Source organism: Amblyomma mixtum, chromosome 3, assembly GCF_055824585.1.
Source record: "Amblyomma mixtum isolate Tamu chromosome 3, ASM5582458v1, whole genome shotgun sequence".
NCBI classification, from domain to species: Eukaryota; Metazoa; Arthropoda; class Arachnida; order Ixodida; family Ixodidae; genus Amblyomma; species Amblyomma mixtum.
In genome coordinates, this window is record NC_143014.1 from 197487574 (window position 1) to 197512447 (window position 24874).

Genomic DNA, 24874 nt, shown 5'->3' on the forward strand with positions numbered 1-24874 from the left:
CTTCTAGGCTCGTCTATAGCAAAATGATACGTAATCAAGAAATACACATGTAATAGAATCACAAAGACGTACTTAATATTTACTAATACATATTTTGAACATATATACATACATTAAAGCAGAATATACACGTAAAGTTGTATGAAATAATCAAAATTTTAGAGAAATGCACAAAATTGTCTCTGTAGGTCACAGTGGACCTAGATAATCAGAAGTAATTAATGTAAAAAAATACATCACCTATCAACAAAATACCTTCGCAATTGTTTGAATCTGAAATTTGTGGTATGTTTATATTTGTTGAGTACATGCGGAAGATGTCACGCGACACCTGTACGTTGCGTCGAGAGGTAATTTCTTTATTTCCAAGCTTTATGAAGAAGAGAAAGCTTACAGTGCGCCGAATGCTCTGATCGTATCTTAAACAGCTTATTTTGCAAAGTATACAAACATAACTGAAACCTTAGTAAGTATCCCTTTAATCTAAGCTACAATCAAATGTTAAAGAGCCGTATCATATGAAACAATCATACTCAAGGGGCACCGCAAAACAATCGCCGCGTTACTGTAAGGGTCAAGTGCATGCCTCTTTGGCGCAAGTTTCGCTGTATACCATTCATTGGGTGCGGCATCAGCGCTGCGTCTCTCGTGGACTGAGCCCGCCTCCTGCTTCTTCTTCCGCACCTCGCGTGTTGGCCTGCCGAAGTTTTTGTGCCGAAGGTCTCCGAACTGTTGAAGAGACGACCTTATGGCAACAGCGGCCATCCATGCACTGGTCTTTTGAGGCACCACTTTCGAGGGCTCACATGGGGCTCTCCTCGTGGTGATAATCGCAACATGTGCGGTGTTCTCTGACCAGCCTACGTGGTGAGCACCCGCAGACAAAATTTTCGAAGCCAAAGGTTTTGAGAGAAAAAAAAATGAAACACTATTTGTCGTGGTCGAGAGTAGACGTAAGCATTAAATGCTTTTCAGTAGCAGTGTAGCACATTCTAGAGGCTGAACCTCGTTGCAAGGCAACGTCTCGTCTAGGCTATAAACACAACCATCCCTCCGCAGCGTCACTCCGGCGGCAGAGTGCAATGCCCTCACTACATCGCGGCCGCCTGGTTCGAGCGCGCAGAGAAATCCCCTACGCGCGCTCGATCCAGGCGACCGTGGCAATTTACAAGGTTTCGCGCAGCGGGCGCGCGAATTGCGCAACGCATGTGGCGCTCTTGGTTCGTTCACATGTCGCGAGGACTGCGCGTGCGCAGCTCGGGCTGTTGGAGACAGCGTAGGCGTGGCTTCCGCGGAGGCCACGGCGTAGGCTTCTTAGCGCCGGCTTCGCCCACCACGGGGCTATGAAGACGCTATAGTTGCCGCATGCGCTGCTCCGGCGATAGCGCAGCACATACACACCATCAGGCAGACGGAAAGGCTCGGCGAAGTTTGTTTTTTATCGCCTCCGTGTTCTCCTTCCGTTCTGGCGCCAAGGTCAACCGCAACGCGCCGACAACACAAGCTGAAAGCATTTCATGCTTAAAAACTAAATATACTCAACGTCCAGGCCCCAGGGTTTTAAATTAAAACTTTGAGTGAACTTCGATGTGTCAACATTGCAGTCCACCAGTGAGGTTCAGGCTAATTCAGCTATATGGTAGTGGCCGTACAACCTATGTCACTCGGTGTGGAGAAGCCACAACTTGGGAAAAAGCGGGGAGAGGGGGGGGGGCGGCAACTTCGGTGTTTGTTTTGAGTAAAATTACCAATTTTGTTTGGGAAGGGGGCGGGGGGGGGGGGTGCTCTCAAGAGCAATTATGTGGAAATCAGGCGCCACATGCGACTCAGCGCGCTCTCAGTGAAACCAGGCAGGGGGCGCCTCACGCACACTTAAAAACACCGTACTTAAGCGACTATCGACCTGCCAAAGCCTGGCTGTAGAATTCCTGCAGAAGCGTGCGGTTCCTTGAGCGTCACTCACAACTTTTCTTTGAGCCATACGTCGTGTGCGCGTGCCCGGCGGCGGTTGACGCAGTCAGTGCGAAAGAGGCGAGCGGGTGGCCGTTCTTGCGCAGCCGTGGATCTTTCTCGCCAGCGGAACCCCGGAGACGTCGTCGCCCTGGAGGAGGAATGGGGCGAATACCTCGTCTCGCAGAGGCAGCTGGACGCGGCCATCAACCACTTCATTGAGGCAGGGTGGGTGCATTGACTGCCGTCTGCGCGAATAGAAGGCGGATATGCCTAATGGCTGCTAAGCAGAGATAGCTGTAACTCGTATGGAAAATATCTCAACCAAATTTCTCCACTTTCAGCTACCTCTTGCACCATCTCAATGTGTGCCTGAAAGAAATTTCGATTAAATACCAATACTGTATAGCCACGCGAGCAGTTTCTTTCCTGCCTACAACTTTCGTGTGCACATCGTTTCGGCTCTCACTAACGCTGCAGTGTCAACTACGCGGAGAGTAATATTCTCACATATTCTCGATACTTGAGCGATGCACAAATGCATTATGTCATAAAAAAATGATTGCTAATGGAAGCACAAACACCTGTTATTGAGCATAGAAGGGATGATCGAGTAACCGCAGCAGCTATGCTCCGTCTCACAAGTGGCTTACAGCACTGTGGAAGGTGCATCCCTCTCTTCCAATCAGAGGCACGGGAACACGACAAATAGTCCCTCAAATATTTGAGCAGGGTTGTGACGATTTTTCAGCAGTAATTGAAAAGGTATATAGTTCAGGCTGGTGTTTTGAAAGTAGTAAAACGGAGAGTTCAGCTAGATGGTGCGTCGTATTACGTCAAAGCTGAGCAACTTAGTATGTCATCGTCTCGTCTACTTGCTTGTCCTTGTGTTTCGCGCTGTTTTATGCCAATTTTGAAAGTATACAGTGAGTGCTTCGTTCACTAAATGAATTGGCAGAGAAAGTCCATCAGAACAAACCACTGCGGAAGCCTGCTGCGCAGTGGTGCGCCGCCATTCGTAAACGTGGCATCTGCTGAGTCAACAGCTGGACACTGGTTCTCTTTCCTTCCCCGGGATGGAGCCACCAGTTGCGGTGTGAGAGGGGCGGCGGAGCACATTCATGCAGCGCGCTACGTTCTGATAGGCGCAGATCCTTGTAGCATCCACAGCGCTGCAACAAATTGTGGGATGGAGTAGAGAACTTCGCTGCACGTCCTGTTTTCGAGTTACGGATTATAGAAGGATCACACTGGGGATCCTTGAGCATCGTGTCCTAATGGCGCCAACAGCAAGACGGCGAACAACGCGCGCGAACTCTAGGGACATTCGCAGCGTCTCGTACGCGCCGACTGTCGCAGGAAAACGGTGAAGGCGCTGGACGCAGCTATCAACGCGCGCCAGTGGAAGAAGGCGGTGCAGATCATCGAGGTGATCGACGACACGCCAGAGCTGAACCAATACCAGAGCAAGCTGGCCCAGCACTTCCACTCGACTGGAGACCTAGAGGTCAGAGCTCACCCCCCCCCTCCCCCTACCGTTTTTTTGTTGTTTTTTTTTTTGCCTGGCGAACACTTCTTGATTATGCGAGGTCTGTCGCGAATGTGCTGACTCACAAAACTCAGTGCATCCAGCAGCCAGGGCGTTAGAGGTGCAAGCTGCGCAAGTTTGCTCTGTGATCACGCTGGCTTCAAACGTCATTTCTAGAGAATCATCATCATCATCATCATCATCAGCCTGACTACACCCACTGCAGGGCAAAGGCCTCTCCCATGTCTCTCCAATTAACCCTGTCCTTTGCTAGTTGCCGCCACTGTATCCCCGCAAACTTCTTAATCTCATCCGCCCACCTAACTTTCTGCCGTCTCCTGCTATAAATATCTCTCCCCTGAGAATAGGGGAGAGATATTTGCTGTCGCTCGAATTCGAATGATCTAGGCTCTCTTCTTACGTCCTGGCAGCCGCAAGCAGACTTGACCGCCTCTAAAACTGCGCTACGAGCTATGAGCCGTGGATGTTGTAGGGATTAAAAAGAAACAGTCTCACAAAAAATTCGTTGTCAGACATATAGTTGAGAAGATTCACTGCCATTGCGCGCAGTGACCTCCAGCACGGGGCGAAGACGGATGCTTCCACGCAGAGAAAATTACGACCTGGCCATTGCTGTAGTATCGAGACCGTCGCATTGAAGCTCAAACGAACATGTCGGTGCTCTCTGCATAACGAGAACGACAGTGGCTAGGCATGCATGACACAGGCCTTCTGAGAGAAACCCGCATTAGCTGTCTATTTACATTAGGCCACCGAAATACCTTTCTTGCTTTCAAGACCGACAATATTTGGTCATGAGTTGTGAATTGAAGCGATGGCGTTAAGGCTCTCGTTCTGCAGAAAATACGGTGTCGTTGGCGGTGTCGTTATCGGCGGCGGCGACGACGACGTGAGCAAAAAAAGTAGGCGGCGCACCTGCCGCCTAAGTAACGCGACCTAGTGACGTAATCACAACCAGCCCACCGTGGCAGGTGGCAGTTAAATGAATGATTGGCCGCGAGAGGTTGCTCGGGAGGATCAACCTTCCAGTGACTGTGTCAACCTTGGTCTCACAAGCACCACCGGTGGCTGGGTTTGAAAAAGCCACATGCCGGACGGTGGCGCCATCGCTTAACCATGCAGTGCACCACTGCGCCAGGAGTGGTATGAGGACTCCCCGCGATCTATGCATGTGAAGTAGAGAATTACCATATCCGCATGTATGGACCCATTAATGCTATCGCGTCATACCCTTAAAGGGGAGCTTAAGTGTCCCCTCCAGTTTTTTTTTCTTAATATTCGTTCATCGTAGCCTCAAATCCTGAGAACAAAACATCCACTGATATTATCCATCGAAATGCTTCACTGATTCTGCCAAGGACATATAATTTTTCTTGCGAAATTAAGCAACACTACGCTAGTCACCGAGCCATTTCGCGGAACCGAGGAAGGGCCATACTGCGCATGCGCGAGGAGCAGTGACGTCACAGCTGCGCGCCGCCTCCTTCGCTGCGCGGTTGACTCATAGGTGCCGCCGCCGCGCTCGCCAGCGGCGCACAGCTAGCGTGCCGGGGCCGCCGGCACGCTAGCTGTGCGTAGTGACGTCACTTGCTCCTCGCGCATGCGCAGTATGGTCGTGCAAGAGCACTCGAAACGGCGAGACTGTGGGCAATCTAGCTCACGCAACAGTGTATGGATACGCGCAGATGTTCCTTTCGCAATCCTCCAGGTTTAACCAGAGCTAAACCACAGCCAATTTTTTTTCAGCTAGTAACAATCAACTGGAGTTTACATGCAAAGACCAGAAACGTTTCTTTGCGCTCCCCGCACGTGTGTCCCTGATCAGTACATGGTAAAATTTTATTTAAGTGAACCTACTTCGTGTTGGGTACTTATTTTTGCCTTCTGCTGACACTTACTGGCTTTCCGGTGGATGCGATCAATGCCACTGGTACCTTACAGTGAATTCTGCAGAGAAGACGACTCACACAAACGCAGCTGCCTTCTTGGCGGCACGGACAGCTGGTGCGCATGAGTTCTCCGTGTCATCGTGTTACCTCACGTTCCAAGCAGTCCGCTAAAAGAGTGAGCCTGACTTCTAGAGATTCTCTCACGGTGTCCAACGACTTCGTTTCAGATGGCAGAGCACTTTTATGTGGAAGCCGGAAAGGTAAAGGAGGCCATCGAAATGTACAACAGTGCCGGGAAATGGGAGAAGGCGCTCAAGGTGAGAGCCTTCAATAGTGTCGTTGATTTTGCACTGGCGCCGAACGGTAGCTAGCGCCGAAGAGTCGCCGTTAGTGACAGCATGCGTCCCCCGCTGATTCGCTTAATTGCCTTCTACGTTTTGTCCTTCGAAAACGGCCCACTTCTGGTACCGCTTACAGTCACCAGCGAAAGCCCCTGGTGTAGGTGTCATATCCGTACAAGCGAGGCACATCAGCGAAAGCGCATAGCGACGCTGATATCACTCTGTTGCCGCTTTGTTCTGTTGCAAGTAATGTGTGCAGCCGCTGCATGCAGTTCTTCTTTTTAGCCATTCCGTATTTCCCAAAAAGACATTTCCTTTCTAATTTTCCTTTCATTAAGTGTCCGGGGAGCTGACTGACGCAATTCTGATGGACTGGAAATAACCATTAAGATTCTTCGATCTAAACTCCACTGTTTGAGAATAATATCGCCGCTGTTTACGTGTTGGGGAACTGTGCCCTGTATAACCATGTGCCAAATGATTTGGGGCGCACGCAGCTTGCAAAGCTCCACCTCAGGCCGGAGGATGTGACCAGCATGTACACGGAACAGGCTTCGGAACTCGAGAAACAAGGGAAGCTCAAAGAGGCTGAAAAGTGAGTAACCCCTTCGCCAGGCGACGCGAAAGAAACTCTCGGAGAAACGTGAGAGCGCAGTGAAAAGCTACTGTGTCCAAATAAGCAGGTATGCGCAATAACTTACGTGCGTCACAAAGCGCTCGCAACACGACTGGTGACGTCATCTATGATGTCATCGTAAAGGCCCTGATGGAGGAGTTTTGGGTGGTATTTGTCGTGATAGAAGCCGTATTTTTTGGCTCTAGATGGTCGTGTTAACTTAGCTAACAGCATGTGTCACTGGTTAAGCCATTGTACTTAAGCCAACATGACGAAAATGGCACGGTCTCCCATTACGCCACATAAAATTAGAACAAGCGAGAGCCGGTGGCGTCGCCAAAGGTTTTCACTATTTCTGAATTTTGTAAACAAATGAAAACTCTTGAGCCAGCCCATTGGTCTAGCATTTTCTAATGCAGCTTATTTTACACTCTTCATAACCGTAATTTACTTCATAACGCCCAGTGCTGGCTTTTTGAGATGACTGAATTTTTTTCTTCTAGCGCGTATGCCTTTGGACGTGCTGCCATTGTTTCTTTTCCACCATGCTATGTTTTTTTTGTAGGCTGTACCTGTTCATCGAAGAGCCCGACTTGGCCATCGCAATGTATAAGAAGTGGCGTCAGTACGACAACATGATGCGTGTGGTGAAAGAGTTTCACCCTGACCTTCTTTCCGACACCCACATGCATCTGGCAAAGGTAGGTGACAGGCCGCGGGTTTGGTACGCCTAACCTTCTTTCGGATTTTTGTTTTTTGTCCTAATTGTGCGAGTGCGGTATAAGCAATGGGGCCGTTTATGATTCATTTCAAAGCGCGACAGGAAGCTTCTGGTTCTACTTCGAGACTAGCAGGCGCTAAGGCCTGAGACGTGAGACGTGAGTATTCCCCTAGCGTTTGGAGCAGATTTTGTTTCTTATTCACAGAGTTGTTTGCTGTTAGACTTCTTCCGCCTGACTTCTTCGTACTTTTCTTCCACAATAAAGGAGCGATGTGCACACAACTTTTCCCAGGTGATTGCTGTTCGCGACTGGCCTACATCTTGGCTGGGCTACAGTCTGATAGGCTATCATTGATATCCCGCGCTTTTGCATTGGCGAAGCGTGCAGCGCTCTCCAGCAAGAGTACTTTTGTAGATTAAGCCCGTTCCGCGCCAAAATAGAAAATGAACTGCCGTAAGCCAACACGCATCAGGAGTGAGGAGGCTCTGCTTCAAACGTTTGTGCAAACTTTCTCTCTAATTCTGTGCAAAAGGGAATGCAAAAGATCCAGGCGCTGGTTTTGTGAGGTCACCGAACTCTCTTTCCCATTTACCGGCAAGCACATGCCGCTCTTGACGCTGCAAATCCGTGACTTGCTGGGTTAGGGGGTAGCCTTACCGTAGGTGGGAAATAATGGTATACCAAAAGTTCTCTCTTTCTTCCTCGATTGATCTAAACTCTTGACAAGTTTATCCGGTGAAATGGTTGTCACCATTTGCTATGTACTTCAAGGGAATCGCTCCCCAGTAACCCTCTGAACGCTTTGAGGCGCCGCGTACGTATGAGTGAGTAGGCAAGTAACCGACGTGCAAAAGGAAGTCGCTCAGGAACTCGGCGCAGAAAGAGAATAAATGTGTAGTAGCGCGCCAGGGATATCCCCTTCCACTTTCTTGTTTCCGAAACATCCTGCAGCTACGTCGCATTGTCGCTTTGAAATGAATGGGTGTTTACACGAATGGTTGTTTTTGGTTTTGCGGTCAGCACCTCGAACGAGATACAGCCCTGGCTGCACAAATTGATTTTGGCGAAAGGTACGTCTAGGAGCCTGTAACTAGTGGCACCCACGTAGTTCTCTTGAGAATTTTCACTTAATCAAATTAGGAAACAATGTTCATGAACATACTGATGCTTAGTAGTAGGCGTTACAAGCGCAATCATGAAATATAGTTTTGGCGTAAACAGCCAGAAACAGTGCAATCAAGACACAGCGATGCATGGGCTTGGGCGTTTTGAGAGTGGCACACAACGCTGCGAACGTTTCAGTCCTCGCTACGTTTGGGATAGAGATAGTCTAGCAACGCGCTTACTTTAAGGAATGTGTTCCGGAAAGAGGTGTTTTACTGTAACACCACGATAATTTCATCGACACAGACCACATAGCATGCCAAACAGAGCAGTCGCACTCGACTTAAGTGTTTTACACCGCCAGGTTACCTTGCAACGTCAACTACTCTCACACGGCCTGAGCAGATATTCATTGATAGTCATCATCGCGGATGCCGTTTAAAAGCCAAACATCATCCGTAAATGGCTTGCGGGCCCTCGCTGGCATCATGGGGGCAGCATAGATGTCATGAAGTGCCCGTACTTCGGCTGTATATGACGTGCCGATTTTGTACCATCTACCCTAGTTTGGCATTGCTCAGACTTTCACAAGGGACGCGAGAACCTCGTCGCCAAGCATGGTTTTTCCACCGATGACAAGAAATTTCGCGCATTTACCAGAACCGAAGCTAACGCATCTGGGAATATATTGGCAAATATGCTAAGATAAATGGCCCCTGCAAAGCAGTGTAGAGCGTGGCTAGACCACCCAAGACGTCCCCCCATGTATTAATAGGTCCATAGTTTTCTCTTCCCTGGCAACCCAATTCCCCAACAAACGGCATTGAGCCTCCCCTTTTAAATAAACAGCTCATTCTGTCATCGACATCGCCTGTGCTGAAAGTAAGTGAACCAGTGCAGAGAGCTACTGAACGTTCATTCGAGAGAGCGAGAGAGAGAGAGAGACAGATAGATAAACAGAATAACGAAAAAGCAGAGAGGTTAACTGGGCAATGCCCGTTTTCTACGCTACAAGTGAGGAGGGCATGAAGGAAGCGAAAGAAAGAGGTAAGAGGAACGGGAGATCAGATCACAGTGGGGAACGTGTACGCGGCGGCCATTATTCCGTCAGAACACCAGGCGCACGCAGAGAGCCTGTAGTCTGCAGCTCAGGCCTGTGTCCTTTAAATATTTGAAGAGTGCCTTGTTGGCCTTCTTTTCAGACAAAGGTTGATTCGGCTTCCTTTAGGGCGCGAGAGTTCTGAATGGAAAGTGTTCCTTTCATTCTGCAGCATGTCGCGTCACGAAAAACTTGCTGGAATGCAACATTAGTTCGTAGCAATTCGCTGATCTCTATGGGGCGTCTTGGCGTTGTTTCCATAGCTACAGCTTTCAGCAGAAGGAAGTTCCCGCACTCATTGCATGCAGGAGTTGGAGAGCGAGGGCAACTACTTGCAAGCGGAGGCTCATTACCTGGCAGCGAGCGACTGGAAGGCTGCCGTCAACATGTACCGGGCGAACGACATGTGGGAGGAGGCGTACGCCGTGAGTAGCGCGCAGTGTGTTTCTGCGTTCGCTTCTGTGGGTGCGGGCTTCCTCTGCCCGTCCCTACGGCGGGCGCCGTGCTGCAGACCTTTATCCCACCAATCGGCGGCAGGTGGCGAAGAAGCACGGCGGCCCCGTGGCCTGCAAGCAGGTGGCCTACCTGTGGGCCAAGAGCCTCGGCGGCGACTCGGCCGTGCGGCTGCTCAGCAAGCTCGGCCTACTCGACAGCACCATCGACTACGCCGCCGAGAACTGGTGCGTACGCGTCCCACCCGTGTCACTGCGCATGTGTGATAACCACTTCGTGCATTTTTGGCAGCTAGCTCCTCCGCAACCTCGATATCATGAGATGGCCAGTGAGTTCAACCTGTTACGGATATGTGGTGCCGGGACTTGCCGTACCGTTACTTGCCGGGACTTGCCCTGACTTGCCCGTGACTTGCCCGTGACTTGCCCGTGACCTTGACTTGCCCACTCTGTATGAAGCTTATATAGCTATTTTTTTAACATCGAAACGTGGGAAGGTAGTGATGTTCGTAATGCCATCGGAAATTTCAACTGCGAAACTATGAAACCGAGAGCCAAATCTGAAATTTAAATGCGTCCAATTTGTGCTTTGGAATGAAATGCAATTGGGCAATTTGTTGGATATTTATAGTTTGATCTCGAAACGCAACAACAAGGACAGAGGAAGACGACTTGTGTCGTCATCCTCTGTCCTCGTTGCGCTTAGCAATCCATTGAATAATAATTTGTGCGTACTGGGTGGCGGTGTAATGCGCGAATGCTACGGAGATGCCCTTCTTCCTTGAGCGAGACGTGTAGTCGTTTTCGTGTAAATCACGTGCCTCGGAAGCAGCAACAGAGCCCAACTTTGGCGCTATTTCAGCTGCTTCACGTCTTCAGTGGCTCACTTATTACGATTTTATATTACTCCTCTTTCACTGCTCGATAGTGGCGACAGGTGCCACAGTCTGTCGCGGTAAAGGTGCCAGCACCTTTGCAGAGCGCGTGCGCTAGCTTACTGCTGTTTCGACGTACTGTGCATCGCGTCACGGGCTGAGCACGATCTTCACTCGGCCGTCTACCTTACTGCAGTGCCTTCGACTTCGCTTTTGAGCTGGCGCAAGCAACGGCCAAGCACAAGCTGCCAGACATCCACCTCAAGTACGCCATGTTTCTCGAGGATGAGGGCAAGTTCCACGAAGCGGAACTCGAGTTCATCAAGGCCAACAAGCCGAAGGAAGCGGTGCTCATGTAAGTCATAGGCAAGGATACCCGCTGCCAATAGCATGCCTGCGCGTGTTCCGAAGAGCGATAGCCAGGCAGAGTGTTCCTCCCCACTCAAAAGGTACGTGCACAACAAGGACTGGGACAGCGCCAGGCGCGTCGCCGAGGCTCACGACCCGGAGTCCGTGGCGGACGTGTCCATAGGACAGGCGAGAGTTGCCTTCCAGGCCGGCCACTACCAGCAGGCCGAGTCCCTGGCGCTGAGAGCAGAAAGACCGGACCTCGTCATCAAAATGTACAAGGTATGCGACCTATATAATGTCCCTGTTTACAACTAAAAGGGTTGGATGGAAAGAGACCATTCGTGCGGGCAGGGCGAGGTTTCTTGCGGCCTCCTAGCCCAGGTTACGCGTACTCGCGTGATTCACTTAGCACACACATTCGATGTTGCGCTCTTGATTGAACCACTACAGCTTGGAGTGAAACGGGACTATGCTGAAGACCGACTTCAAAGCGGTTTAAGACCGACTTCACAGCGGCAATGTTTCAGCGAAACATTAAAAAAAAATGCAAGATTTTTCTTTCATGCGCTGCATTCGACGCGAAGGTGGGGGCTGTCGAAAGTTAGTGAGGTGTGCAACCACGTTGATCCTTTTTTTTTAATTATTATTATGCGCTTCTCGAGAAAATCGGCATTAAAAAATTTATCCGAAAATTATAGTGGTGAAAAAACGCAAGGCGTTGCCAATGTAGCTTCGCAACGTTAGCGCAGAGCACATGGCATGAAAGACAGGGGAAAACAAGAAAACAAACACGGGCAAGGGCGAGAAAAGTGCCGTGGCGCCGATATCTCTGTGCAGGATGCAGGCATGTGGAACGATGCTCTTCGCATCTGCCGAGAGTACACGCCGTCGAAACTGATGGAAGTCCAAGAGGAGTACGACAACCACATGGACACCAAAGGATCTCGGTAAGAAGATTCACCCCCATCCTCCTTCAATTCCCATTTTATCCCAACACACGTGTCTTGGACAGAAACGGAGCTGGACCGGTGGCGACGGCAGCCGCAAATCGCTCTGCCCGCTTGTGTCCATGCGACTTGCGGATACTGTTTACTTGAGCGTCATTGTGTCGCAGTATACGTGCGCTATTTTAGAAATTCGGTTCTTTGCCTAAAGAGAGAGCAATTTCCACTAGTGCTACTGGTGGATAGTCGCACTGGTACTCTTTGTGCAGTTTTTCAGTGCTCGATAGTCAGGCGCAAGCCATCTGGCCATCCAGAACGCCTTCAGCGATTGCAGCCAAATGTAATTCATATCCGCTTCCGCAATACCTTTGCCGACTAAGCACGATTTGTGCCAAGCCGAACATTGTTTTCAACGTGGTCTCGATGGGAGCATGTCCTCACGGTTCTTACGATGACCCCATTCGCAGGGACGTTGACGCCCTCCTCGAACAGGCCCAGGAGTGGGAGCGCAACGGCCAGTATGACCGGGCAGTGGACTGCTACATGCGTATGTCGCCTGAAAACGTGACAAATGTCGACATGCTCGAAAAGTGCTGGGTGAAGGTAAGGAAGCAATGCGGGCACGCATACCTGTGTAAGGAATATATAAAATGCGATACGTTTATACAAGCAGATAGTCAACGCCGAGGCAAGCTACTGCGATAGATGGAAGAGATGCTGCTTTAACTGCGTACTCGATACACACAGGCGGCCGACCTGGCCCTCAAGTTTCTAGATGAGCAGAAAGCGGACAGGATTCTCAAGAATGCCGCGCGGATGCTGCTGGACATCAAAAAGCACAGTTCGGTAGGTGCTCTTCCAGTAACGCGCGCTTTAAATGTACCAATGCAAGCGCGACAACGCTATGTTTCTCACCCGTCACCACGCAGGCAGCGCAGTTGTTCCTCAGCATGGAGCTGGTCAAAGAGGCCGTAGAAGCTCTGATCGCGGGAGGAGAATGGAGCAAAGCGAAGAAGGTGGCGCAAGAGTTTGACCCCAGGTGCGTAGAAGCTATGGTTGCTCGAGTGTATCACACGTTAAGTGCTTATTAATTACAGTTGCCCAGGATGCACATTAATATGAGCAAGCCTAAGGTTAAAGGGTGCAAATGCACGCAGCCTGTTAAGTGCAATCAGACTAAGCCGGTCGTTGATGTGTCCATCAGCGATAGACTCTCGCAGAAGTTCGTGCAGAAAGATGCAAGACCAAGAACGCCGTCGAAATTTCACGTAAATGATAAATTCAGAACACCACAGGATAGCGAAGCACTAAAGAACAAGCAGAAAAGGCAATGTAAATGGTGCAAGCATAACAACCAGGTCAAATCAGTAGTTCTGGGAATGAGATCTGGGACTTTCTTTCACGCTTTTATTTTCTTCAAATAAACGTTGATTACTATTAAATTTCTGCCCGCTGAAATGAACCAATGTCGCATTTTCTCTTGCTAGTTATCGATGATGGTGAATTTAATTCTTTCGAAATAGACTGATAAAATAAAATAAGTTGCATTAATATATTATTTAATGGTCTTTCAACATTCTGTTAAGAGAGATGAACCGGCTTCTTAACTGAAGCAACGCGGTGCTGTCGAATCTTCGAGTATACTAGTGTAGCTATGCAGTGAAAGGTACGAACGCTCGCTGCCAGCTTGCACTCCTGTGTATTTCGCTCGTGAGCGCGTACAGAGAACACGCTAGTGGAAGCCGGCGTCTCGCGCTCGTAGCTTCCACTGCATAGCCACAGAAAGCTGTCCCTCAGTGCAACCACGTCACCCTCACAACTTTTTTTTTTTTTTTTTACATTTCGCCTGTAAAGCGTGCACCACAGAATGAAGGCTAACACTGCGGAGAAGCTACTCAAAATCTTACAGTGGACCCCTTTCAGAATTTGTTTCACGGCACTCTTTTCTCCCGTTGCGCAGGCTAGAGGAGCACGTGGACAGGGAGTACAAGAACTTTCTGCGCAGCCGTGGCCAGACAGACCAGCTGGCCAACGTGGACATCATCGCTGCTCTCGACCTGTACGCCGAGAAGCAGCAGTGGAAGAAGTGCCTGGAGATGGCCGAGCAGCAGGGCACGCAGGTGAAAAATGACAGCCCCAGGCATGGGCAACCGATTCCCCCAGAGGTGCCTGGTAGTAGCTGCCGCGCTGCAAGTCGCCACAAAATGCCCTCGAAAGCGCACAGCAATGCCGCACGCGCTTTTACTGCCCCTTTATTTTTTTACTTTTTAGGGCACGCTGTCGGCTATATATGACCGAAAAAAAAAATATTGTCTTTCTGTGTCTGTGAAAAGCAGGGTTCCTACCACTACCACTACTTCCGAGAACACTCTTCGTGATTAATTTCGGCACGAAGATAAAAATACATGCGCGGCGACAAAAGAAAAATGCTTACACAGAAATCATTTATTACTTATTTGTGATGTCTTATGCCTTCATCTGGCAAAAATTCCTTTCAGTGCCTCACTCCTCACCACTTATGTTTAGCATGTGAGGAAAGATGTGATGTTAATTATAAAATACATAAGCAGTGACAAATTATTTAATTCTTCGTCTCGAATTGCTTGAGTTCTCTGAGGGGATGTTTTTGTTCGGGAAAGATAGTGGCGTGAAAGATATCGATAATTCATAGTACGTACTGTCGGCATGAAATGAAGCGCGAACAACACACAGCAAAGCAAGACATTGCTTGAGGTGAGGCATACCGACCATTAGTGCACTTGAGTTTCACTTTGATGGCGCGATTACCACCGCGAGGAAATGTAGAACAGACCGCGCGTGTAATTCTTTTCCGGCAGATAATATTTTGGGATTCTGGTTTAGGCGGTAACGTTTTCCTGTTCGCATTTTTGGCTGGCGCTGATGGTACAGTCGGGGTCAAAAGAGCCTGGACCACGTGATCGGCAAACGAAGCCTTTATCTATATTATTAACCGCCACCTTGAGTCCAGACTTGTGGAGGCGAAACAAGAGGATTTTCGACTTTCACCTTCACAAGTGTGGTCTCTGACCAGCGGCTAATAATAGAGCTATTGGCTTCGTTTGCCGATCACGCGGTCCAGGCACTTTTGCCCCCACTGTACGTCAAATGTATATGTGCATACCGATGGCTCAAAACTAGGTATACATGCAATGCCGCTTGAAAATCTGAGATTTATTAAGACTTTCTGGTGTACACGAACATCGTGTGGCGGAAACCAAATGGTTATATGTTTATAAACAAAGTCCCCGACCTAATACACTTTTGCATTTCTCCAGTCGGCTGCAAAAAAAAAAAAAATTAAAAATTGCGCAGTCACGCAGTATTCGACCAATCCATGATTGCAGCAGTATTCAAGCGCGTGCGCAGCGAAGTATCGAAGTACTTTTTTCGAAGGCTTGAAAACATTAAGGTTTGTTTGCTTCATTTTAGGGTTACGAAAAAAAAAACTTTTTTGGTCAATTGGATTTGATTTCAGAATCTTCTTTTTAAGATCTTGTGGGATCTTGTGGCATGCTTGTGGGTGCGTGGCTCTGCGGAAGTCACGGTGGGCTAGGCGGACGTTCATTTGGTAGTTGTCTATTCACGCAAAACATTCTGCTCGGCCCCTGGGTAGATTAGAAACGCCTTTCATACTGCAGCTGATAGTAATGCAACGTTAGGGTGCCTCGACGGGCCACTGGAGGCGCTGGCATCGAGGCGCCCTATGCCGCGTGGCATCACACCCCAACCTGTAACACAACTCACAGTTATGCCACCGCGTAGTATTTACACACAGAAACAAGCGGCGGCGAGAGGGCTTCACATATAAAGCTTCAGTGTCTGTTTCATTACGAGTGAAATTTGGGTGCTTCGTGGTTACGACCGATGGTCGACGCTGAAGAGGCGCGCTCGAGGACTGTAGTTCCAGAGTGCACTTCGCAGCACGCATGCGCAGTGCCCCCGTTGTCCCGCAGGTGCTGCACAAGTACGTGGCATTGTGCGCCAGCCAGCGGATCCGCGACGGGTCGCCGCTGGACGCCCTGCGCCTGTACGCCGACTACGGAGCGCCGGCCCTGTCGCAGAACCTGAACATCTACCGGCACATCGCTGCCAGCGTGTTCGGGCTGCCGGGCCTCTACGGTGCGCAGGCCTACCGAACCTGGTCCGAGCTCAGGGACGTCCTCCATGACCTCGTAAGCAGGGAGGGGAACTGCGCTCCATAAACCTACTCGGAAACTGGAAAGCTCCAGCAATTGCCTATGCGGAGCGTATGAGTTCGATGGTGATGCTATAAACTTTACTGTAGACACCCTTTATCCGGGGCTGTACAGGGTAGAGGAGACGGGACTGCTAGGACCAGACACTGTCGGCACGGCCCAGCTAGGTAGCCGGGCGCACTAGTGCTCGCATGGTGGCCGCAGAGGGCGAGAAGTGCGTCAACCGCTCTTTGAGCCCAGTGCGATGTGCGTGCAGAGATGTTCATGTAGACTATCGAAGTGAGGCACCATGCGGACAGCATCACAAGGTGTGTAGAGTGTTCGGTGCTAATGTACGACGCACGCAAAGCAAAGGTTTGTAGCCGACTCGAGACTCTGTGCTGGGTTTTTAACCAATGGTTTTGTGCCTGCGTCGCCCAGCTACAACCTAATCGGAACAAAAAATCGCAAGGTCGCTGCAGCGTAACAAAAGTGGTGATATTTTCTCTAGTCTGAGTTTTCGCTACAAATGGAAAGAAAATGATCAGGCGATGTTTGAACACAAAGGCCTGCGTGACAGAAGACAGAAAAAAAAGGTGCCGCGTTTTCGCATGTGTATACGCTCGCGATGTCCTCAGCAATTGTACCCACTCGTGCAGGTGAAGAACCTCGAGGCCAGCGGTCAGGACGTTGGCGACTTCGACAAGCTGCTGCTCATCAGCAACTATTACGCCACCCGATCTGCGTGCCAGGGTCAGGAGACCCTCGCCGAGCATGCCATGAAGATCTCCGTGTCGCTGCTGCGCTACACGGAGTACATCCCTCCGGACAAGGCCTTCTACGAGGCGGGACTCGCCTGCAAGGCACGCTGTTCGCGCAATTTTAAGGCGGAAGCCTTTAATGCCTCATCGTTGTAAGCAGAAGTTGTCGACAGAAACTGTCACGCTTTTCAATTGGTCGAATTGGTCGTGACGTCAGAGTGCGCGAATTTCAAACGGGGCCAATTGTACTTTGGCTACTAACCATGCAACCAATTAAAGGGATTGTATAGTGATTCTCCAAGTTAGTGGGACTTCCTTAACCAATTAGCTTAATTAACCTTCCTAGTCAGACCAGATAAATAAATAAAACCGAGTAGGAAATTGGCCGAGCTCGGGAATCGAACCCCGGTCTCCGGAGTGCGAGACGAGCACGCTACCACTTAGCCATGCTAGTTCGATGGCTTGGAATCAACAAAGGCGCGTCTAATGAATACGGTGTCTTCGTTCACTCCCATCTTCCTCCCTTCCCGTTACGGCGAGGTTTAGGTGACCACCGAGATATGAGACACTGATACATTTGCTTTCCTCAAAAACCAATTATCGACGAGCAAGGCGTAGAACCTTTCCTCAAAAAGCGTTGCATTCAAAGGGCAACGCATTGCGCCTAACGGGTGGTAGCGTTCCGTGGACCGCCTGGCAGCGGTACAACAGGCTGTCGCGTTCCACTTCTAAAGCCGAAGCTAAAGCGTCATTAATTTGCAGTTAATTAATGCACCAACACAATGTGAAGTGAACAATCGCGTAGCAGAATGCAGCACTCAGGCTTTCGCCTTTCACCACTTTATCCGCTAAATTTCCTTGTAATTTTTCCACCGTGCACGTACCCGTGTAGGCGAGAAAACGTCTGCACATGATAAAGAAACTGTAAAACGTCGCAAGTAGGGCTATGCGAATATTCTAAAGTTTTGAATATTGAATCGGATATCGTCCTATTTGTTTCGCTGAACGAATGAAATAGTGCGCATTCAAAAATATTCCAAACAAATCGAACGCAATCTAAAGTGTTCGAATGGTTTTCGAACAGCAGATGCAATTTTTGAATCGGACACGTCATACTCCTCTTCAACGGCTGTTTCAAAAACAGGGCCCCCTTCGCTGATGTAGTACAGCTCTGCCCTGGTTGGTGTGCAGGTTCAGCGCCACGACGCGGTGCATTCGTGTGGCCACGCTCGCGGTGCTGAAATATATGGCCTTCAAGACTGGGTGACGTGTGACAGGGTTCAGCCAGGCCCAGCAAACCCTGCTTTCATGCCTGACATCGTAGGCCATGGCTCATAACTCCCGTCCCTGTCATCAAATGAGATGTGGCGCTAGTTCGTTCGCCGTCGTCGTCAGTAGCAAAGGGTAATTTCCTGAGGCGCATGAAGTGACGACCACAGAGTGAAAATGCTGACTTCGTGCTGCGTGCCTCTCAGTTGAAATCACTGTTGCGTCCTTCGATAGCTACAGCTTTAACTTCAAGAGTTACAGCGCCGCCGCTAGCTCTTCTCTGTTTCGCATGGATATTCGTCTTCTTCGAATATTCGCACAAGTAGCGAATGATCATACAAATATTTGATTCGTATCCAGTTCGGTTCTTTCATTATTCGATTCTAATTCGATATATAAACTATTCGTATTCGATTCGGTTTCGAAAAAAAAAGTATTCGCACACCCCTACTCATAGGACAGAAGCTCTACAGGAGAACATGCCGGTGGAACTTGTCATTCCTACTTGCGCGCTGCCACCTGCAGACAGAAGCAGAGCAAGAGGAATCGTGGCGAGGGAGACCACTGTGTGCTAGAACTGTCACTGAGAGCGGACAGCAGGAACCCTTTCCTTCTTTTTTTATCGCTTCGCTCTTTGTCACGCACTTTATAGATGATTGGCAGGCGGCAGTGTGGCCTCTGTTGCCAAACCCGCTGTGAGGCGGCGTGGAAGGTGACATATGCACTCTCTTTTCTTTCCAGGCAATGAACAGAGAGGGAATGGCCTTCGTTTTCTGGAACCATTACCTGGACATATGCGAAGTACGTTGCCCTCGGAGCATCAGATGCGCAGTGCACGCCTGTTTCTTATAAAAGTGCCATACGCACGCATCTAGTAGGGATTCCCTATGAAATGGTATTGGGGAGTGGGGGGACTTCACTGCCAGCCGAACACGCAACGCAGCATGCTGTATCTTTGGTAGCCTTCTGTTTTGTTTTTCTACTTTTCTAGTATTCGCTACTTCAGTGCAGGGCATTTTACCGTGTTCGCCAACGAAAAATAATTTTGGTTCGAAAACATTGAAGCGCGGCGTTCTATGTATTCTGAAGCTCAAAACTTAATTGGTATTGGCAATTGGTATTGCATGGGCTATTAGGGAGAGTCGTGGTGGAGGGCTCCGGATTATTCAGAGCACCGGAGGCGCGCTGACAACGCACAACACACGGGAATTTTTGCAATTCGCCTCCATCGAAGTGCTGACGCCGTGGCAGGGATTCGATCTCCCGACATTGGAATCAGCAGCCGAACGTTAGAGCCACTCAGTCGCCGCGGCGAGTCTCAAAGCTTAATAAACGTCAGAACGGCACATTGAAGAGGAGGCTCCATTCGCGACAGCGAGGCACATGCTTTTTCGAGTGCGGTATTACGCTTACGTTCACGATATCGCGAATGCCACGCCACCCTGCGAGTATTTCGAGATGGAAACTTCAGTTTACATTGAAGTGCATGCGCTTTAGCTTACTGCTACCACGCCGGGGAAATGACTGTGCCAGCGCCCAACGGTAGTGGTACACGGTGTTGAGACGCGGGCTCTCAGTTGCCGTCGGGACGCGGGTCCGCTGTCGCCGACCGGCCGGAGCAATGAATAGAGGTGGGTTGATAAGGAGCAGCGTGAAAAAAAGGTATATGCATTCACATATCTACAAGCAACGAGAAGCACGATACATGGCACGATGTAACACAACAGGAAAAGACACAGACAAAGGAAACGCGAGCCCTTAAATAGAGTCGGCACAGACTCCCGCCCCTTTTCGTCCAATCAGGAGCGTCCTGGTGGGTGATTGGCATGCAAGGCTTGAACGCCAAACCCGGTAGCGTCTCGGTAGCTGACCGGCCGAACGCGCAACACTCTCCACGAAGACGACGCGCAGGCTCGTTGAGACGCAGGTCTGGACGCCATCCTTGGGAGCGTTCCGGTGTTGGAAATTCACGTTCATAACAACGGTAACGTTATGCTAAAAAAGCTCTGAAAACGCCGCATACCGTTTCTTTCTACTTCGTGATTCCAAAAGCATTATCAATGCTTATATACCTACGAAAGACACCGCGTTAACACCGCATTTTTTTCGACTTGAGGTCGTATGTTGTGACGACTGTTTTCTTGATCTATTCTTTTTCGTCGCCGCCGTTCATCGCTGCCGCCTGTGATGTCAGGGCCGACAGTTGCAGCAAGCAGTGCCAGTCGCATGTGCTCGTATCGAAGGCAAGATTAAACGCTGACATCGAGGCAGGAGAATGGATCGAGAAAAGATGACCTCCTCTCGCAACGCGTGTGGCGAGTCGAAGTGCCATTGAAGAGGCCTTGCAACGCTTCCTTCGCTTGAATCGTGCGATTTCATTCAACTCATCGCTACACTGGCGACGCACATTGGCGCCAGGATGGCCTCTGCACGCCGTTGAAAACTAAACGACTTCAATGGCCGGTGTTTTAGGTCAGAAGGACGTTAGAGCCTGTTGTCGAGCGTACAACCAAATAATGCGGCTACGTCTAACGCTGAACGGAAGGCTGCACAAAGGTGTATCCAAACGACGGACCACGGACCTGCTTTGGCCCGTGGACTAGCGGTCACGTGGGGTCTAGCTTCCGGTCTACGAGGTCCGCGCATGGTTCGCGGACCGAATCGTGCGAGAAATGCGAGAACATTTTTTCTGGCGGCGGAACACGGACTTTTTAGCCCACTGGCTCACTTCAAGTCTGGCAACCACGTCGCACTTGTCTCTCCAGGCAGGCGATTCACCACTGCTATCATTCTGTGCGGCAAGGCGACACTAGCGAAAGTAGTAGTCTTGCGCGCACTGTCAACATGTCAGCGTAGTCGGGCGATGCTACGTTTTACTTTTTAGGCTCACTACAGCTTTGTGGCTCGTTTACACTTGGGCATTAAAGCGAGCGAAATCCGCCGCCTCCGGAGTGCTTCCTAGTACGCGCTTCAAAGCCGCCACGACGTCGCTTACGGCGTACACAGATATGGTTAGAAAATAACATAAATTGACGCTGTCTACGCACCGCTAAACTGAGTATTCTACGCACTGCTAAACCTACACACCGCTAAACCAATTCTCACATTTCCCACGTTTATTTCAGCGCATGAAAACATAGACATAGCGATAAGCTCAGCCTAGTAGCGCCATCTAGTTGTTAAGACGGGAACCATTTCTGTCAACAAACCTACGCTCCTCTTAAGCCTAGAAGCGGGAGAATCGTCACTCTAAATAAAAAATAACGCAAATTTTTCACTCATAAGTTTTCTTATAGGCGAGATGGCACCAAGCGAAAGATAGGTGCCCCATTTATGGCCAGTGAAGGCAATGAAAAAGGCAGTAACAACGAAGAATTGACTCCGAAGCGAGCGGTCCTGCTTCTAAGCGCGCCGCCATGTATGTTGACTGCAACTTCCTCCTGGCCGCAGCAGAAATCGGTCCCGGACTGATCGGGCTTTCCGCTAGGCATTCAGAGGGAACCGCTGCCGCGACGGCGAATTCCGCTTGCCCTCGCCGCCGAATGCCGAAGCTTGAATGCGCCATGAAACGAGCGCTGCTGCAAGCGGATCCCACAGCTTTTCGCTTGGCCCGCCTGATCGCCTGCTCCTTTGGGCCGTCATGTGAATGCTGTCGCCGGACGGGCCCGGCCGGGCCAGGCGCGGTAGACCCCACGTGACCGGTCCGCGGACCAGTCCGTGGCCCGCCGTCTGGATGGCTGCGCGCGTTTCCCATGAGTCGCCAGTCTAGCGTGCATAGCTTCCAGTATGCCAGTGCTACCAATAGGACGAAAACGCGTCAGAGGCTGGAAACAGGGCTGTCAGCGAAGTGTTTTGCAGGACCTTTTTTATGTTAAGCGCGGCAAACACTCCCCGTCATACTTTGGCGGTCAAAGGTCCGTGCGACGCGTTCGAAAACTAGCACAAAACGGTCGCGAGTGTGTACCGCGAAGGTTTGAGCGTTTGCTGTGATGTGAGAGCAAAGAACCTTTCAGAAACACGCTGTGCTGCTGCTGGCCCCGCAGATCCTTGGCGCGCTGCCAAGTCCGCCGGGTGAACCATCGCAGCCGGCGCTGGCCAAAACAAAATCACTGGACGGTAGCGAGTTCGTAATGCGAATGATCCATCTTGCGATGGCTTGTGACTGCGAAGAAATAGAGACATATTAGAGTTGATATACTGGTGCATCCGCCTCGTATTCGGCACCTGGTAAGGGCTGCAGGAGGTGCTGCTCATATGTCGAAGATGCATTTTTGCTATGGGTGCCCGAAGGCGGAGTTTTACCAGTGAGTGCTTGGCGGACGCCTATGCCAACGGCGCAAGACTAAAGAAAGGGCTAAGAACAGGTAACGGTGTCGCCGCCAGACCACCACTCTGAAATAGAAATGCAGACGTCAGGTACAGAACAAATTTTACGTCACAGAATGAACCAAAGGTTTATTCGGAATTTTGATTTGAGGGGAACGTTGTGGTAATTTCTGGTGGGAATGGGGGTTTAAAATTATAGTACGGGGCAGTTATGCCAACCACACCGTATAATATACAAGGGGGCATGGTTGCACGCTAAAAGGAAAAAAAGATATGAGAAAAGGGGTATAAACCTTTCGAAACAAGTGATACCTTTCCATTATTAATTTCTACTTTACAACTTGCTTGCAATTTCAGGCCATTGAAGAGGGGTCACTGGACACATTAGATCATTCCGATTTCCAAAACACCGACATCCCGTTCGAGGTACCTCTTCCGGAAAAAATGTTCCTCGATGTAAGTAACACCTTCGCTACACTGCGTCAAATGCGACTCTCTCTGTTTTTTTATGCTCTATTTGCATGATAATGAAGAATACTATGTGTTATCTCTTGCCGACGCCGGAGGTACGCATGGCCATTGTACTGTATGCCTGGTGAAGCCGTAGACTCCCATGCAGGAACCTGTCTCTCTTTTACGGTGGGAGCCGTTGATGGGAGCCCACCATGAGTCGTCGTGTAACTGAAGCCCTTGTAGCTGTAGAAATCCGCAAGCCAAGACGAGGCAATCCGAAAGCCAAGCCAAGAGAGAGGCGAAGGTACGAAAGAACGAAAAAAAAAGCGAAAGGAGAATAACAAAGAAAGAAGAAGGGAGAGAAAGTGGAAGGACATGACGGCTGTCTCCGAATGTTTTAATTAAACCGTAACCCATTTTAACCAATTTTTTTTTTCAGCACAAACCTTGTTTTCTCGTTTGAATTAGCTTCCGACGCAAGCCTCTTGATGCTGAGCAACCATGAAGAGAGATGGGAAAAAACACCGTGGAGGAATACATCCAAATGGGCTATTGGCGGGGTAGTTGGTCCTTGAAGTCAAGTGAAGGAAACAGCGCAAAAGACAAGGACGTGACACAACAACACAGGCGCCAAAATAAATTTAAGTAAAAAAGAACAAGGCTGACTCCATCGAAAATATAGAATCGTCTGTTTATATCTTGGACGTCATAACAACAAAAAACGACGCTTAAAAATTGAAGGAAAGGATGGTAAAACTAGCTGGTACGTATATTCGCCGCAGATATATTCTATAGCTGTTCGCAACATATGTTACGAATAGATATAGAATTAACGTGCTATCTTATTTTTTGTACTCCTCATTCCATTAATTGCAGTCGACATCAGGTAAGACGTGTTTCAAACGAAGGCGCCCCGTTCGTTCGAAAGAAATGACAGCGTATACGCGGCTTATCCGGCTCTCCAATGCTTTCCCTCGCATGCTAACGAAAAAGGAGTACCACTGTGGGCCCCATGCGTGCACAACTTACTCAATCGGATTCACCCGTGGCGTAGTTGATCGGGGTGCGATTACAAGCGCCGCAGAAATAAAAAAAAATATCATTATTTTCTGCTTGGAAGTCATCAATTCAATGCCGCAGAGTTGTTGCGAGTATAAATCACGTAAAGTATATATGTAAAATTGCGCTCATCACAACCCGCAAAGCGATGACGGTGGCCCCGTCGCGCGCAATGCTTTGCAGCACTAAACGCACAGTCATATGCACCAAACACGCAACGGCTTATTTATGGAGTCCTTCTCTTTCGGTCTGCTGCCAACTGTATCACTTTTCTGCCCCATCTGGTGCTCTTTGCCTCGCAAAATGGACTCCCATCGCTCCAGGCACGCGTGTTGCAGGTCACATTAAGCGTGACTGCGAACAAACAGAATCCATTATGTGACCAGTTACTCGTCTGTCGGGCAGTCTCCGGCTTGTTTTCGTCTTCGTGAGAGCTGCTTTTTCCCACATGAGGTGTACGTTGTTCTACGCATACTCAGGTGCGCATGGCTACTACATGGCCATGCGCATGAGCAAGCGAGCTGTCCTCGGTGTTCACCGAGGGAGTCTTAAACCATGGCCGCGGTCGCCACCCCGCAGGAGGCGCAGCACGAGGAGGTCAAGGAGTGGGTGCTGGCCGTCAGCATGAACCAGAGCGTGGAGCAGGCGCTGCCCACGGACGAACAGGGGTTCTACGAAGCTTCGCTCCAGGGCCCGAAGGGAACCTTGCGCGCACTGCCCTGCCTCATCACCGGTACGCACGCCTCTCCGTGTTCGTCGCGCGTCTGTATATGTCTCGACGGAGAAGCGTGCTGGAGAAACGGGCGACGGCGAGACACGGTGGTGTGATGAGTGCTCGCTATTGTCCCACTAACTTTACACTAGCCACGAGCCATGTGGATTACTACAGCCCGCGTCCACAGGATTCATGCATACAAC

The 24874-nt window shown here is 49.9% G+C and overlaps 1 protein-coding gene across 1 annotated transcript in view; it reads left to right on the forward strand.

Moving 5' to 3' along the window:
* The window catches only part of Oseg2 (intraflagellar transport protein Oseg2), a 64840-nt gene that overhangs the window by 34539 nt on the left and 5427 nt on the right, over positions 1-24874 (forward strand). Inside the window, exons 23-41 of the mRNA XM_089577301.1 lie at positions 2058-2178; positions 3310-3457; positions 5616-5705; positions 6227-6324; positions 6911-7046; positions 9579-9695; positions 9808-9950; positions 10794-10952; positions 11047-11227; positions 11786-11895; positions 12360-12495; positions 12640-12738; positions 12822-12931; positions 13853-14012; positions 15867-16085; positions 16748-16951; positions 18860-18919; positions 22802-22900; positions 24536-24689. Of these exons, the coding sequence (XP_089433427.1) occupies positions 2058-2178; positions 3310-3457; positions 5616-5705; positions 6227-6324; positions 6911-7046; positions 9579-9695; positions 9808-9950; positions 10794-10952; positions 11047-11227; positions 11786-11895; positions 12360-12495; positions 12640-12738; positions 12822-12931; positions 13853-14012; positions 15867-16085; positions 16748-16951; positions 18860-18919; positions 22802-22900; positions 24536-24689 (2544 nt within the window). The remainder of the gene's footprint in view (positions 1-2057; positions 2179-3309; positions 3458-5615; positions 5706-6226; positions 6325-6910; positions 7047-9578; positions 9696-9807; positions 9951-10793; positions 10953-11046; positions 11228-11785; positions 11896-12359; positions 12496-12639; positions 12739-12821; positions 12932-13852; positions 14013-15866; positions 16086-16747; positions 16952-18859; positions 18920-22801; positions 22901-24535; positions 24690-24874) is intronic.